The following is a 15,063-nucleotide window of genomic DNA, read 5'->3' as shown; positions in this document are numbered from 1 at the left end:
TTTTATGGTGAACAGTTGAGCCTTTTTTTTTTTTTTCCCCCCGAGACGGAGTCTTGCTCTGTCGCCCAGGCTGGAGTGCAGTGGTGCAATCTTGGCTCACTGCAAACTCTGCCTCCCAGGTTCACGCCGTTCTCCTGCCTCAGCCTCCTGAGTAGCTGGGACTACAGGTGCCAGCCATCACGCCAGGCTAATTTTTTATATTTTTAGTAGAGATGGGGTTTCACTGTGTTAGCCAGGATGGTCTTGATCTCCTGACCTCGTGATCCGCCCGCCTCGGCCTCCCAAAGAGCTGGAATTACAGGCATGAGCCACCGCGCCCGGCCCAGTTGAGCCTTTTAAAAAAGCCAAGCATTTGGCTGGGCGCAGTAGCTCACGTCTGTAATCCCAGGCTTTGGGAGGCCGAGGCGGGTGGATCACGAGGTCAAGAGATCGAGATCATCCTGGCCAACCATGGTGAAACCCCGTCTCTACTAAAAATACAAAAATCAGCTGGGCAAGGTGGCGTGTGTCTGTAGTCCCAGCTACTCGGGAGACTGAGGCAGGAGAATCGCTTGAACCCAGGAGGCGGTGGTTGCAGTGAGCCGAGATTGCACCACTGCACTCCAGGCTGGTAACAGAGCGAGACTCCATCTCAAAAAAAAAAAAAAAGCCAAGCACATCCATTTAAATTTTGGTGGAACTTCTTGGCCGGGCGCAGTGGCTCAAGCCTGTAATCCCAGCACTTTGGGAGGCCGAGACGGGCGGATCACAAGGTCAGGAGATCGAGACCATCCTGGCTAAACCGGTGAAACCCCATCTCTACTAAAAAATACAAAAAACTAGCCGGGCGAGGTGGCGGGCGCCTGTAGTCCCAGCTACTCGGGAGGCTGAGGCAGGAGAATGGCGTAAACCCGGGAGGCGGAGCTTGCAGTGAGCTGAGATCCGGCCACTGCACTCCAACCTGGGCGACAGAGCGAGACTCCGTCTCAAAAAAAAAAAAAAAAAATTTTGGTGAAACTTCTTTATAACATTCCTGATGTCAGCGTATTATAGGTATTGTTTGGAAAATTGTTTATTAAAGACTCAAACAGCCTCTCTCAAGTTCTTTACCTCAACAACAGTTGCTTTGTCAAACAGCTGATATCACACAATTTTTATTGGGGTTATGGAAATGAAACACTAATTTTCTGCATATGTCTGTGAGCATATTCACAACTCTGACTGCTGGAAGTTTAGATACCGCTGCTTTCCCAATTTAGGAAAACAAATTTCTGGTATGTGCCTATGGTGGAAAGGTTGAGGCTGCTAAGAATCTTGCTTCTGGGTTTTAGAAGTCTCACTGTGAGACGGGGTGCAGTGGCTCGTGCCTGTAATCACAGCACTTTGGGAAGCTGGGGTGGGTAGATCACTTGAGCCCAGGAGTTCAAGACCAGCCTGTCCAACATGGCAAAACTCTGTTTCTAATAAAATTACAAAATAAGTAGCTGGGTGTGATGGCACACTTCCGTAATCCCAGCTACTTGGGGAAGCTGAGACATGAGAATTGTTTGAACTCAGGAGGCAGAGGTTGCAATAAAGATTGCAGCACTGCACTCCAGCCTGGGCAACAGGGAGATGCCTAGGAAATGTTTTCTGCACATATAAAAAGGTTAAATCATTTTCAGTATGGTTTGCAGGTTCTTTGAAATTTGATATACATACACTTCATAAACTTAATTCTCCATGAGCAGTATCAAACAGAATACACTCTATCTGTACACCATGCTGAAAAATGGAAACTTTTTTTTTTTTTGAAACAATCTCACTCTGTTGCCTAGGCTGGAGTGCAGTGGTACAATCACTGGTCACTGCACCCTTGACTTCCTGGGCTCAGGTGATTCTCCTACCTCAGCCTCCCGAGTAGCAGGGACTACAGGCGTGAAGCACCACACCGACGAATTTTTTGTGTCTTTGTAGAGATGAGGTTTCACTATGTTGCCCAGGCTGGTCTTGGAACTCCTGGGCTCAAGTAATCCACCTACCTCAGCCTCCCAGAATGTGGGATTACATGTGTAAGTCACCACGCCTGGCTGAAAACAGAAACTTTTCAAGAAAAGTTTAAAAGTAACTACCAAATTAATAGATGTTACCATATAATGTTCAGAAATACAAATATTTTATGAATTATTCCCAGTCCTATTACCTAGAGGCAACCATTATAAATATTTTTTATGTACAGGTTGAGTATCTCTTATCTAAATGCGTGGCACCAGAAGTGATTCAGATTTCAGATTTTGTAACTTTTTGCATCATACTTATTAGTTCAGCGTCCCTAATCTGAAAAAAATGCCCCTATGAACATTGAGTCTTGTCTTGTCTTGTCTTGTCTTGTCTTGTCTTGTCTTGTCCTGTCCTGTCCTGTCCTGCCCTGCCCCACCCCGCCCCGCCCTTCCCCTTCCCCTTCCCCTTCCCCTTCCCCTTCCCTTCACAGGGTCTTGTGCTGTTGCACAGGCTGCAATTCAGTGGCACCTTCTTAGCTCACTGCAGCCTCAAGTCCTAAGCTTAAGTGATCATCTCACGTTAGCCTCCCAAGTAGCTAGGACTATAGGCATGCGCCACCACGCCCAGCAAATTTTTGATTTTCATTAATTTTTTTTTTGTGTGTGAGACAGGGTCTTGCTCTGTTGCCCAGGCTGTAGTGCAGTGGCTCACTGCAACCTCAGTCTCCCTATGAGATCTCACTATGTTGCTGATCTCAAATTTCTGGGCTTAATTGATCCTCCCACCTCTGCCTCCCAAAGCACTGGGATTACAAGCATGAGCCACAGTGCCTGGATCTTTTTTTGGACTTTAGGAGTAAGAAGTGAGGATTCTGTCAGCCCTGAAACCTTAGGTCTTCTGGTTTCTTTTTTGTACTCTCAATTTTCTTCGTACTACCTTCAAGGTATAATGTGCCTAAGAAATATTTCCTTGTTTTTCAGGTTCTAAATGGCTTCTAAGAAGTTGGGTGCAGATTTTCATGGTAAGTGGACTGTTAGAATCATGGTTTAAGTTATGATTTGATCAGAGGATTTGGAATCACTCAGCATAGTTTTAAGTACAGTTGCCCCTTTTTGTCTCTTTTAATGAACAGCTTGACAAAAATAAAGTTGTACAACAATGTGTCATGTATATCCAAAAGGTCTTCAGAGAACTAAAAGTATTTCTTCAAATGGGTAGTTTAACTTTAGAGTGTCTCTGGTTATTGTACTTGAAACTACTAGTGATAGATTAGGAGTCTGCCTGTTCTGTTTCTTCAGCAGCATGGAAGGTATAGTTACCTTTCCCTTTCCTGTTCCTTAGTCATAGCTCTTCTCCATATGTGTGTGTGAAAAATTCTAACCCTTTGGTTAATGCTTTATAATGTTTTAGTTTAGTTCCCTGTGCCCCATCAAAGGAAGTAATTTACTACAAATAAATCACTGTATTACAGAGGTATCAATACTGATATTTATAATTTTGAATTTTAAATTAATAGTTTCTCTGTCTTTTTTTCCTATGATACAACCTTCCAAAATGGAATACAATAATAAACTATTATCTGCCTTTGGAGGGGAATGGAAGGAGGTACCTAAGAAGTTAAAATTATACCCTTTTTTCATACAGTAGAAGATAAGAATTAAAAACCAGAAGTAGTCAAATAACACAATTACTTTAAAAGAGGTTTTAAAGCCAATTTGCCATGTTAAAAATTATATCAGCCAGGCACGGTGGCATGTGTCTGCAGTCCCAGCTACTTGGGGGCTTAAGGTGGGAGGATTGCTTGATCCCAGAAGTTTGAAGTTGCAGTGAGCTGTGATCATGTCACTGCACTCCAGCCTGGACGACAGAGTGAGACCCGGACTCAAACAAAAAAATACATATGTATATCACATCATTGTAAGAATGATTTACTAGACTGCCTGGGGATGTGTTGGTATGCTCTTCTGAGCTGCGAGTGGTTGGTTGTTAAGATCCCTCAGCTGAGTCAGAGTGGTGTAGCAGTGACTATGATTTTACTTGCTTATATATTTTATACAACAGCCTTTAAATTTTGATTTGTCAGTGTGCATATACTTACATAGATAACTTGCCTGAGTTTTAAAAAATCCTTTTGAAGTTATTCAAACTCTGGAATTAGCATTCTTTAAAGAAGTCAGGCATCTTATATTTCAGGTAAGCTATTTCCTATTATTTATGGATTATTACAGGTCTTCTTAAAAGTATTCAAATGATAATAGAAAGGCAGATCTGGGCAGGGCACGGTGGCTCACCCCTGTAATCCCAACAGGAGATTAGGAGGTTGAGGCGAGAGGATCGCTTAAGGCCAGGAGTTCAAGACCAGCCTGGGCAACATAGTGAGACACTGTCTCTACAAAAAAATTTAAAAATTAGCTGGGTATGCTGGTATCTGCCTGTAGTCTCAGCTACTTGGGAGGCTGAGAGGTGGGAGAAGTGCTGAGCCCGGAGGTCAAGGCATCAGTGAGCCATGATCACGCCACTGCACTCCAGCCTGAATCACATGAGAGCCTGTCTCAAACAAACAAACAAACAAAAAAAAGATTCTTGCCACTGAGCTTAAGAAAAGAAAAAGGGGGAAAAAGGCAGATCTGAATTGCCTCTAGATCACCTTTTCAAGGGAGAAAAGAGAGGACAGAGCAAGGGCAGAGGAAAAGCTTGAGGAGAGAAAATAGCAAAAATGAAAAATTTGCCCTTATTTCAAAAGATAGACTTTCTGTTTTGAATCTTTGGAACATCTGTTTTGATCAGACTGAAAATAGTTGTACCCCATGTTTTGTGTTTCAAGTGAACATTCCAGAGAGAAGATTATAATTTTGAAGGTGTCTGTTCAGTAAAGACTGGTATTTCCCCATCTCCTTAAATTCCTAACCAGGCCGGGTGCAGTGGCTCACACCTGTAATCCCAGCACTTTGGGAGGCCGACGCGGGTGGATCACCTGAGGTCAGGAATTCAAAACCAGCCTGACCAACATGGAGAAACTCCATCTCTACTAAAAATATAAAATTAGCCGGGGCTGGTGGCGCATGTCTGTAATCCCAGCTACTCGGGAGATTGAGGCAGGAGAATCGCTTGAACCTGGGAGGCGGAGGTTATGGTGAACTGAGATGGTGTCATTGCATTCCAGCCTGGGCAACAAGAGCGAAACTCGGTCTCAAAAAAAAAAAAAAAAAAAAAACCTAACCAAAGTGTTATTTTTTTAGTTTAATTTAATTTTTTTTGAAAGAGAGTCTTGCTTTGTTGCTCAGGCTGGAGTGCAGTGGCACGATCTCAGCTCACTGCAAGCTCCGCCTCCTGGGTTCACGCCATTCTCCTGCCTCAGCCTCCCAAGTAGCTGGGACTACAGGCACCCACCACCATGCCCGGCTAATTTTTTTGTATTTTTTAGTACAGACGAGGTTTCACTGTGTTAGCCAGGATGATCTCGATCTTCTGACCTCGTGATCCGCCTGCCTCAGCCTCCCAAAGTGCTGGGATTACAGGCGCGAGCCACTGCGCCCGGCCCAAAGTGTTACTGTTTAAATGAAACTTTCTACCTGAGTAAAATTTAGGAGAAAAATTTTCTTTCTCCCTTAGGCTGCTTCTCCCTTAACAGGGCTTTTATTGCTGAGTTCCTGGTTGAATTTCACCGGCTTTAGTTGTTTTTTGTTTGTTTGTTTGTTTTTTTGGGGGGGAACAAAACAATAAACACCTTTATTACATGGGTGAAGACAAAAACGAGGATTTATTTGCCTTTCCGGGCCTTGATTTTCCTGATAGAACTCCAGCTCCTTGCCTTCTAGCACATAGCTATCTGCTTGGCCACACTGTCCCAGCCTTGAAGCAATGCACGCAAGAAGCTTGCCCTGCTGGAACTGCTCCTCCAAGAGACTGCTGATTTTGGCATTCTTTTTCCTTTCATCGATTTCTTCTGAAATTTTTTAGATCATTTTTTGTTTAAAATCTCTTCTTCCTCAGGAGTCAGCTTGGCTCCTTTCTTGCGGTCCAGGGGCAGTGCATAGTGGGACTCGTACAACTGTCCATACGGTGTGCTGTCGATGAGTATGGTGTGCTGTTGATGAGCATGATGCACTTCTTCACCAGGGTCTTGATACGGACCAGCTCATTATTAGACGCATTGTAGACAACATCGATGATCCTTGTTTTGCGAGTACAACACTCTGAGCCCCAGGAGAAATTCCCAATGTCCAGCCTCAGGGCACAGTATTTCTAGTTACCTCCTCGAACATGGACTGTGTGGATGTGGCGGGGGCCAATCTTGGTGTTGGCAGCTGGGCACCCCACCTCATACTTCCGCTTCTTGTGGTAGGGCTTTCTCTGCCCCCGTCTTGCAGTGCTTGTGTCAGTTCTCCCGAGAGATGTCCTTTGCTCGGTGCTGGCTGGAAAGAGCTAGTTGGGTTTTTAGAGTAAAGTATCCTATTTTTAGATATCAGGTAGTTTAATAGAAATGAAAGGGGATAGATGGATAATATTTAATAGGCAATTGTGTAGGCATATGAGTACAGAAAATAAGTTTCTGCTCTCTCAAGGCTAAAATTAGAAAGCCAGGAACTAAGGCTGCTCCTTCCACTTCTCAGGAAGCTGCTTAGCCTTTCTTCACTATATGTTTCTATGTCTGTGATCCATTATTATTCTTCAGTTCGTAGACTTGCTTTCTTGGCCTAATAGTGTAGAGTACACAGGGCTGTAAATGGCCACCCCAGTTAAGGTGCTGCTTGCTACTTGATCTTTCAGTGTCAGTGGCTAGCATCATAGAGATAGAGATTTTATATCTTTTGGTCAGGGTAAACTGATGGCATAGCCTTCTTAGCTTATGAGCCTGTGGATTGATTCCTCCAAAGTTAGGTGTCTGACTGGTCCATTGGGAGGTTAATGGATGTGGGTATAGCTTTTCTGTGGCACTTGGGGTGTAGACAAGGAGGTAATAACTGCTGTCATGACTGGATATTAAAATGTATTTTTTTCTTTTTAATATTTGGGACTGAGTAGGTTTGGTGCTGTGCTGTCTTTGATTAGCATTTGATTTACCTGTGAGTTTGTTATTTTCAACTAAAGTTGAACAACTTCACTGTTACTAGTAACCATATATCCCTAAATAACAGAATAAGGGAAACAGTTATTTCTCAGACTTCTAGAAATATTATCCATTTCTTATAAAAACTGCATACCATTGGCTTAGTTTGGATAAGGACTTTCTTGGAGCCTGTTGCTTTAAAATCTCAATCCTCTTTAACTGATTCTTGTTTTCATCTAGGAGAAACGTTATTTATCTGGAAAATGTGTTGAGACTCTAATTTATGAAAAAATAGACCCTGTGATAAGATTTGATAAAACTAGCCCCCCTCCTTAAATCAGTTTATTGAAGTATAATTGATATATAAAAAGCTGTACATAATTACATATTTAATGTATACATCTTGATGAGTTTGGGGATAAGTATACACTCATGAAACCATTATCATCATTAAGGCATTAACATTCATTACCTCCCAAAGTTTCCTCCACTTTATTACACAATAGTGTGTGTGTGTGTGTGTGTGTGTGTGTGTGTGTGTGTGGTGGGCTGGAGGGATTGCCTGAGACCAGGAGTTTGAGACCAGCCTGGGCAACACAGCAAGACCCCCTGTTTCTTGTTTTGTTTGTTTGTTTGTTTGAGATGGAGTCCCGCTCTGTCGCCTATGCTGGAGTGCAGTGGTGCCATCTCTGCTCACTGCAACCTCTGCCTCCTCAAGCAATTGCTCAAGCAATTCTCCTGTCTCAGCCTCCTGGGTAGCTGGGATTACAGGTGCGCACCACCATGCCTAGCTAATTTTTGTATTTTTAGTAGAGATAGGGTTTTGCCATGTTGGCCAGGTTGCTTTTGAACTCCTGACCTCAGGTGATCCACCTGCCTTTGCCTCCCAAAGTTCTGGGATTACAAGCATGAATCACCGTGCCTGGCCTTGTTTCTACAAAAGAATTAAAAATTAGCCAGGTGTGGTGGAGCTTCTCTGTAGTCCTAGCATCTCAGGAGCCTGGGACAGGAGGATTGCTTAAGCCCAGGAGTTCAACATTATAGTGAGCTATGATCACATATACATTAGGTTGTTTGGTATTGTTCCAGATATCTCAACACTGTTCAGTTTTTTTCCTTTTTCTCTGTTTGTATTTCAGTTTAGCTAATTTCTTTTCACCTAACTTCAAGTCCCGAGTCTTTCTTATGCTGATTATTGTCTTCGCATTAGCATAGCCTGGCTTATGAACCATCAAAATTTTTCTTTTCTGATAATGCATTTTTCACTTGTGGCATTTCCATTTGTTTCTTTATATTTCCATCTCTCTGCTGAAGTTCCCATCAGCTCACACATGTTTATTTTTTCCGTTAGACCCTTTAACATATTTATTATTATTATTATTATTATTATTATTATTTTTTGAGACGGAGTCTCGCTCTGTTGCCCAGGCTGGAGTGCTGTGGCCGGATCTCAGCTCACTGCAAGCTCCGCCTCCCAGGTTCACGCCATTCTCCTGCCTCAGCCTCCCGAGTAGCTGGGACTACAGGCTCCCGCCACCTCGCCCGGCTAATTTTTTTGTATTTTTTAGTAGAGACGGGGTTTCACTGTGTTAGCCAGGATGGTCTCGATCTCCTGACCTCGTGATCCGTCCGTCTTGGCCTCCCAAAGTATTATTGTTATTTTAAAGCTCCCTGTCTGATGTTTACAATATCTTGGCTGTCCCTGAATTTGAGTCTGATGACTGGTTCCTCTCTTAATTCTGGATCACATTTTCTTGCTTCTTTCTGTGTCTTACAATTTTTAATTGAATGCCAGACAATGTATATTAAAAAGCTGATTTTGTAGATGATGTGGCTTGTTTTGTTGTTAGGATATGAGTAACATTTTCTTGTGATTTCACATCTTACAACAGGTATCTATGTAATTTTGTATATTTGTGATTTTGCAATTGTTACCTGGCCTGTGGCTTTAAGATAGTTTTGTTTGTTTGTTTTATTTATTTATTTATTTATTTTAAACCCCTTGCTGCAGTAGACACTGATGATTTTAAGATGGTGATAACTGGTCATGGAATTGCAGATTTTCACTTAATTTTAAGTTTGATCTTACTCTTTTTAAAAAAACCTCAATTTGAGGCCGGGCGCGGTGGCTCAAGCCTGTAATCCCAGCACTTTGGGAGGCCGAGTCGGGTGGATCACGAGGTCAGGAGATCGAGACCATCCTGGCTAACACGGTGAAACCCCGTCTCTACTAAAAAAAAAATACAAAAAACTAGCCGGGCGAGGTGGTGGGCGCCTGTAGTCCCAGCTGCTCGGGAGGCTGAGGCAGGAGAATGGCGTGAACCCGGGAGGCGGAGCTTGCAGTGAGCCGAGATCCGGCCACAGCACTCCAGCCTGGGCGACAGAGCGAGACTCCGTCTCAAAAAAAAAAAAAAAAAAAAACCTCAATTTGAATCTCCTCAGAATAAAACCTGAACTACATATAATGCAGTTGCTCTCCTATTGGGAATTTCTCCCCCTACCTGGAATTGTACCTTTTTTTAGAAAAACGGGCAGGTTACAGAATCATAGGCATATCAGCAATTTAGAAAGAAACAAATGAAATCTTCCCAGAGTTCATCCTGAGTTGTTACATATTCAGCCCACTAACTGTCTTCCACCAAAGTGGTGTGCAGAACCTAACTTCAAGGAACTTCCACAACCACAGCCATTAGGCATGCACTTAGTGGCTGTTTAAAAAATTGAACTTAGGAGAATGGACTCAAATATTTCAGGAAGATTTTCAGTAATGAGGACTGAAACTAAAAGGTATTTGAGGTTGAGGCAGAAAATTTTTAACTATAATATTTTAAATTCTTGATACATTGGATAAAAATGGACAGTTCCACTTTGGGAGGCTGAGGTGGGAGGATCACCTGAGTCTGGGAATTTGAGACCAGCCTGGGCAACAAAGTGAGCCCTCAGCTCTACAAAAAAAAAATTAAAAAATTAGCTGGGCATGGTGGTGCATGCCTGTAGTCCCAGCTACTCAGGAGGCTGAGGTGGGAGGATCACTTGAGTTCAGGAGAATTAGGCTGCAGTGAGAGTTGATGACGTCACTGCACTCCAGCCTGGGTGACAGAGCAAGACCGTTTCTTAAAAAAGAAACCGGGCATGGTGGCTCACGCCTGTAATCCCAGCACTTTGGGAGGCTGAGGCGGGTGAATCACGAGGTCAGGGGATCGAGACCATCCTAGCTAACACCGTGAAACCCTGTCTCTACTAAAAATACAAAAAATTAGCCAGGTGTGGTGGCAGGCACCTGTAGTCCCAGCTATTCAGGAGGCTGAGGCAGGAGAATGGTGTGAACCTGGGAGGCGGAGCTGGCAGTGAGCCAAGATCGCACCACCGCACTCCGGCCTGGGCGACAGAGTGAGACTTCATCTCAAAAGAAAAATAAAAGAAACTTCCTGAGACATAATTGGTTATATTTGGAAGAAATATATTTTCTAATTTTCACAGCACCATCATTAATAGTAGTTAACGGTAGTCTCTATCCATTATTACAAATACTGCTTTCTTTGTTCCTTTTTTTTTTTTTTTTTTTGGAGATGGAGTCTCAGTCGCCCAGGCTGGAGTGCAGTGGTGCAATTTTGGCTCACTGCAGCCTCCACCTTCTGGGTTCAAGCGATTCTCTTGCCTCAGTTTCCCGAGTAGCTGGGATTACAGGTGTGCACCACCAGGACTAGCTAAGTGTTTTTGTATTTTTAGTAGAGACGGAGGTTCCACCATGTTGGCCAGGCTGGTCTTGAAATCCTGACCTCAAGTGATCCATCCGCCTTGGCCTCCCAAAGTGCTGGGATTACAGGTGTGAGCCACTTTGCCTGGCCATGTTCCCATCTCTTTAAATGCCTTTTTGCCCTTTATCCTACTTCCTCCTTCCAGTAATTACCGAACTATTTGTTCATTCTCTCTTAATAAAGCTTTTAAAGTACTAAGACCCTGGAGGGTTGGGGGATGTGCTAAATAAATCACAATGGCATTGGCTTTGTTAGTGAAAGGAAGCTGGTTTTTATTTTTTTTATTTATTTTTATTTTTATTTTTATTTTTTATTTTTTATTTTTTTTTTGAGATGGAGTCTGGCTCTGTCGCCCAGGCTGGAGTGCAGTGGCCGGATCTCAGCTCACTGCAAGCTCCTCTTCCCGGGTTTACGCCATTCTCCTGCCTCAGCCTCCGGAGTAGCTGGGACTACAGGCGCCCGCCACCTCGCCCGGCTAGTTTTTTGTATTTTTTAGTAGAGATGGGGTTTCACCGTGTTAGTCAGGATGGTCTCGATCTCCTGACCTCGTGATCCGCCCGTCTCGGCCTCCCAAAGTGCTGGGATTACAGGCTTGAGCCACCGCGCCCGGCCTATTTTTATTTTTTTTTAATTTTTATTTTATTTTTTTTTTAAGTTTTTTGAGACGGAGTCTCGCTCTGTCGCCCAGGCTGGAGCGCAGTGGCCGGATCTCGGCTCACTGCAAGTTCTGCCTCCCTGGTTTACGCCATTCTCCTGCCTCAGCCTCCCGAGTAGCTGGGACTACAGGCGCCCGCCACTTCGCCCGGCTAGTTTTTTGTATTTTTTAGTAGAGACGGGGTTTCACCTTGTTAGCCAGGATGGTCTCGATCTCCTGACCTCGTGATCCGCCCGTCTCGGCCTCCCAAAGTGCTGGGATTACAGGCTTGAGCCACCGGAAGCTGGTTTTTAAACCAGATACCTGCAATTGGTGCTAGTGAAGGGAAACAGCAGCCCTTTAAAGGTATTCTACCTCATCTTTTCTGTCCCTAAGCCAGGACCTAGTTTGATTTATAGAATATAAGTTTATCAGTGTATATCACATTATAATAGTTTGCTATCTGAAAGGTAGGCAAGGAAATCACTTTTTTTTTTACAGGATTTTATTTGACTAATATCTTTTATTCATTTATTATTTTTTTTGAGATGGAGTCCTGCTCTGTCGCCCAGGCTGCAGTGCAGTGACGTGATCTAGGCTCACTGCAACCTCTGCATCCCAGGTTCAAGCGATTCTCCTGCGTCAGCCTTCCGAGTAGCTGGGACTACAGGAATGTGCCACCACGCCTGGCTAATTTTTGTATTTTTGGTAGAGATGGAGTTTCACCATGTTGGTCAGGCTGGTCTCGAACTCTTGATCTCATGATCTGCCTGCCTCAGCCTTCCAAAGTGCTGGGATTACAGGCGTGAGCCACTGTACCCGGCCTGACATGGAGTCTTGCTCTGTCGCCAGGCGGGAGCGCAGTGGAGCCATCTCGGCTCACGGCAACCTTCGACTCCCAGGTTCAAGTGATTCTCCTGCCTCAGCCTCCTGAGTAACTGGGATTACAGGAATGTGCCACCACGCCAGGCTAATTTTTGTATTTTTAGTAGAGATGGGGTTTCACCATGTTGGCCAGGATGGTCTCAATCTCCTGACCTCGTGATCTGCCTGCCTCAGCCTCCCAGAATGCTGGGATTACAGGTGTAAGCCACCATGCTTGGCCCCTAATTTTTGTATTTTTAGTAGAGACAGGGTTTTACCATGTTGGCCAGGCTGGTCTCGAACTCCTGACCTCAGGTGATCCACCCACCTCTGCCTCCCAAAGTGCTAGGATTACAGGCGTGGACCACCACGCCCGGCCTCATATCTTTAGCACAGTACTTTTTTTGGTAGTTTTTCTCCCTCAGCTCCTTGTTACCAATCTACAATAGAACTGGTTATTTAAGAAAATTTAGTCGTTATTATTATTATTGAAATGGAGTCTTGCCCTGTTGCCCAGGCTGGAGTGCAGTGGTGTGATCTCAGTTCACTGCAACTTCTGCCTTCCAGGTTAAAGCAGTTCTCCTGCTTCAGCCTCCTGAGTAGCTGGGATTACATGGGCACGCCACCATGCCCAGCTAATTTTTTGTATTTTTAGTAGAGATGGGGTTTCACCATGCTGGCCAGGCTGGTCTCAAACTCCTGACCTCGTGATCTGCTTGCCTTGGCCTCCCAAATTGCTGGGATTAACAGGCGTGAGCTACCGCACCCGGCCAAATATAGTTATTAATGTGGATAGATTTTATCATTTTTGTGTATCATCTATGCTTATTAGTGTTAAACAAAAGACTTAATTGTGTGCTTGTTAACTTGACTGTAAATCTTTCCAGTGATTCTTAGTGCCAAAGTTTCAGCTTTGTTTCCAGTTAATCAGGATACTAGCCAAAGTTAGAATCTTTTTTTTTTTTTTTTTTTTTGAGACGGAGTCTCGCTCTGCCACCCAGGCTGGAGTGCAGTGGCCGGATCTCAGCTCACTGCAAGCTCCGCCTCCCGGGTTTACACCATTCTCCTGCCTCAGCCTCCCGAGTAGCTGGGACCACAGGCGCCCGCCTCGTCGCCCGGCTAGTTTTTTTTGTATTTTTAAGTAGAGACAGGGTTTCACCGTATTAGCCAGGATGGTCTCGATCTTCTGACCTCGTGATCCGCCCATCTCGGCCTCCCAAAGTGCTGGGATTACAGGCTTGAGCCACCGCGCCCGGCCCAAAGTTAGAATCTTTCAATAACATTTGAGTCCCTGTTTTCAAAGAAAACAGACAAAAAATCTTTAAAATTAGACAGAACTTTTGTTCTAATCTTCTAAAATATAAGCATTTTATAAGTGCCATAGAGTGTAAGTGTTGTAATCAACACTTAGTTTTGTTGGTAAGCTGTGGTGGGTCCCAGCACTTTTTTGGTGGTGCTAGTGCGGGGGATGACATCTGTCTGGTACATTTTTGTAACTTTGTTCAGATCTCAGACACATGCTTGTATCATGTATGAGTAATCTGTTAAAAACATTTGCATGACTAGCCTTGTCATTTTTGGGCAAATAATTTTCAATTTTCATATTAAATATAAGTTGGAACTGGGTGTGATAGTTCATGCCTGTAATCCCAGCAATTTGAGAGGCTGAGGCGGGAAGAATGCTTGAGCCCAGGAGTTGGAGACCAGCCTGGGCGACATAATGAGACCCTGTCTTAGCTACTCAGGAGGCTGAGGTGGGAGGATTACTTGGGTCCCAGAGGGCAAGGATGCAGTGAGCCATGATAGCACCACTGTACTCCAGCCTGGGCAAATGTCTCTTAAAAAAAGTATATATATATATATATGTATATTGGGGTAGGGGTTGTCTTTATTTTTATTTTTATTTTTTTTTTGAGACGGAGTTTCGCTCTTATTGCCCAGGCTGGAGTGCACTGGCGCATTCTCGGCTCACTGCAACTTCCGCCTCTCAGGTTCAAGCAATTCTTCTGCCTCAGCCGTCCAAGAAGCTGAGATTACAGGCATGCACCACCACGTCTGGCTAAGTTTTTGTATTTTTAGTAGAGATGCTGTTTCACCATGTTGGCCAGGCTGGTCTCGAACTCCTGACCTCCACCTGCCTCGGCCTCCCAAAGTGCTGAGATTAGAGGTGTGAGCCACCGGGCCCGGCCAAGGCATGTCTTTATTATTAATTCTTCATTCATTGAACAGATTTCATCAGCCATATATTATACTGAGTTTGGGTGATATAGATATGAAACATTTCTCCCCTGTTAAGGACACTCAAATTCTTGCTCAAACTCTCTGCAGGAAGGTTATGAAAACAAACTATTAACAGTACATAGAAGTAAGTCCTAAGGTGGTAGTATTAACTGGGTATTCTGAGGTTGACAAAGTAGTTGTTCTTGAGGCTCACTGCACCCTCTGCCTCCTAGGTTCAAGCAGTTCTCCTGCCTCAGCCTCCCAAGTATCTGAGACTACAGGCGTGTGCCACTACGCCCGGCGCATTTTTGTATTTTTAGTAGAGATGGGGTTTCACCATGTTGGCCAGGCTAGTCTCAAACTCCTGACCTCAGGTGATCCATCTGCCTCGGCCTTCCAAAGTGGTGAGATTTGGCTTGGGCCACTGCACCCGGCCTCTTGAGTTCATTCTTAAAGGGCTAAATAATAATTACTCAAATAAATAAGGGTAGGGATGTGATAGGCATTGCCAGCCATGAAAATAGCACATCTAAAAGTATGACCACACTTGGAAAATTTCCTAGGGTGTTAATAAATAT

The 15,063-nt window shown here is 44.1% G+C and overlaps 1 protein-coding gene and 1 pseudogene across 5 annotated transcripts in view; one reads left to right on the top strand and one right to left on the bottom strand.

Annotated features, from left to right (window-relative positions):
- UBAP1 (ubiquitin associated protein 1) overlaps positions 1 to 15,063 on the top strand; it is a 75,804-nt gene that overhangs the window by 39,591 nt on the left and 21,150 nt on the right. For 4 of the 5 annotated variants that reach the window (XM_033238282.1, XM_033238285.1, XM_033238284.1 and 1 more), the window contains one exon: positions 2,940 to 2,980. The exons of the other annotated variant lie outside the window; for it this stretch is intronic. In XM_033238282.1, the coding sequence (XP_033094173.1) occupies positions 2,947 to 2,980 (34 nt within the window). In that variant the 5' untranslated portion in view covers positions 2,940 to 2,946. The remainder of the gene's footprint in view (positions 1 to 2,939; positions 2,981 to 15,063) is intronic. 5 annotated transcript variants of the gene reach the window in all.
- On the bottom strand, positions 5,720 to 6,933 carry LOC117099441 (annotated as a pseudogene).

Source organism: Trachypithecus francoisi, unplaced genomic scaffold, assembly GCF_009764315.1.
Source record: "Trachypithecus francoisi isolate TF-2019V2 unplaced genomic scaffold, Tfra_2.0 Lachesis_group16, whole genome shotgun sequence".
Lineage (NCBI taxonomy): Eukaryota > Metazoa > Chordata > Mammalia > Primates > Cercopithecidae > Trachypithecus > Trachypithecus francoisi.
Note: the sequence above shows the minus strand (reverse complement) of the source record. Positions and strands in the feature narration are given on the sequence as shown.